This window comes from Mandrillus leucophaeus, unplaced genomic scaffold, assembly GCF_000951045.1.
Source record: "Mandrillus leucophaeus isolate KB7577 unplaced genomic scaffold, Mleu.le_1.0 Scaffold5, whole genome shotgun sequence".
Classification (NCBI taxonomy): Eukaryota; Metazoa; Chordata; class Mammalia; order Primates; family Cercopithecidae; genus Mandrillus; species Mandrillus leucophaeus.
In genome coordinates, this window is record NW_012105364.1 from 6257719 (window position 1) to 6259532 (window position 1814).

A 1814-nucleotide genomic window follows, 5' to 3' on the forward strand; every position below is an offset into this window, starting at 1 on the left:
CCACGGCCCCCAGCCCCTGCCCTTCTCCCCAGGCTGCCTGTACCAGGGGAAGGAGTTTGCCAGCGGGGAGCGCTTCCCATCGACCACTGCCGCCTGCCACCTCTGCCTTTGCTGGGAGGGCAGCGTGAGCTGCGAGCCCAAGGCATGTGCCCCTGCACTGTGCCCCTTCCCTGCCAGGGGCGACTGCTGCCCTGACTGTGATGGTGAGGGTCAGGGGATAGGGAACTGCGGGGGTGGGATGGGGGGACCAGAGGGCTGGGTCCGCATAATCTTTACTGCCCCAGGGTGGATCTAAAATATTTATTACAGTAAGAAAAAGCCCTGAGGCTGAGAGCCTAGCTCGAGCCTGTGACCCCAACAATTTGGAAGGCTGAGGCAGGAGGATCGCTTGAGCCCAGAGGTTCAAGACCACCTTGGCAACATAGAGAGATCTTGTCTCTACACAAAAAATTTTAAATCAGTTGGTTGCGGTGGCTCTTGTACTACTTGGGAGGCTGAGGTGGGAGGATTGCCCAGGGGTTTGAGGCTACAGTGAGCCATGTTTTCGCCACTGCACTCCAGGCTGGGTGACAGAGTGAGACCTTGGCCCAAAAAAAAAAAAGCCTGAGACAAAAGCCTGGATCTTCTCCTGCCTCTGTTGCTATTTGGTGCGTGGTCTTAGGCAAGTTACATAACCTCTGGGCCTAAATTTGGCTCTTGTAAAAAGACCGAGTCCCCCAGTCCTCCTGTCCTCCCTCACTCTTGTGCAATCTTGGCAGTTTTGGCCAGTCGCCCTCTACCAACTGTAATTTTGTTTACTACGTGCCTTCCGATTAACTCACTTATTAATTTAAATTGATTTAGAAAGGAGTTTTATATCATACTGTAAGTGGAAAAGTAGACTTGCCAGGACCACATTACCATAAAAATGAATACAATTAAAATGATAATGTTGTTAAATCCTAGTCAGATACTTTTGCCCACCAAAGCTTTGAGCCTGAAATTCACCCTCTCTTTTTTAAAAAGGGAGATGAGCAAATGGCAGAGGTGCCAAAGGCAGGCTGCCACCACCCTGGGACCCCACCCCCTCCTGGATTCATCAGTGGGCTTGGAAGAGTGTGAGAAAGGTGCTACCTTGGGTTCGAACCACCTGAGTGAGCTGGGGCTACTCCCAGCTCTCCGGGTTGGAAAACTGGTGCCTCTGGCAGTGGCCTGCTGAGTATTTAACCCTGGGGCAGCAGATTCCTTGTGGGTGTTTTTCTACAAGTTAAATAGGAAAGTTTTTTGCAGGACAAAGGGGAGAAAGTTTGCCGTTTGGCCAATCCAAACCCCGAATCCCTCACGACTGCTTTGCTCCCTGGGCTTGGACTGTGACCCCCACCCCCTACTCTAGATCTTTGAGATCTTGGACGCATAACAGGCCCAAGCTCAGAGCCTACGACTGCTGTGCTCTGATCCCTTTCTGTCCCTCCCCTCGGCCTCTCTGTCTTTTCTCTGAAAGGCTGTGAGTACCTGGGGGAGTCCTACCTGAGTAACCAGGAGTTCCCAGATCCCCGAGAACCCTGCAACCTGTGTACCTGCCTTGGAGGCTTCGTGACCTGCGGCCACCGGCCCTGTGAACCCCCGGGCTGCAGCCACCCATTCATCCCCTCTGGGCACTGCTGCCCGACCTGCCAGGGTAGGGCCACACCTGCCCTTCCATTGGCCCTGCTGGGGTTCCTAGGAGTGCCTCTCTCACCAATTCCGCTCTCTTCCCAGCCCTCCCACTGCCTGTCTCTCCACCATACTTTCCTCTCACTCTCTGACTCCCTCACCTTTGATAGAGGTCCCGAGCA

The 1814-nt window shown here is 53.9% G+C and overlaps 1 protein-coding gene across 1 annotated transcript in view; it reads left to right on the forward strand.

The window, feature by feature from the left end:
• KCP (kielin/chordin-like protein) overlaps positions 1-1814 on the forward strand; it is a 39967-nt gene that overhangs the window by 23905 nt on the left and 14248 nt on the right. Inside the window, exons 21-22 of the mRNA XM_011995991.1 lie at positions 33-203; positions 1481-1657. Of these exons, the coding sequence (XP_011851381.1) occupies positions 33-203; positions 1481-1657 (348 nt within the window). The remainder of the gene's footprint in view (positions 1-32; positions 204-1480; positions 1658-1814) is intronic.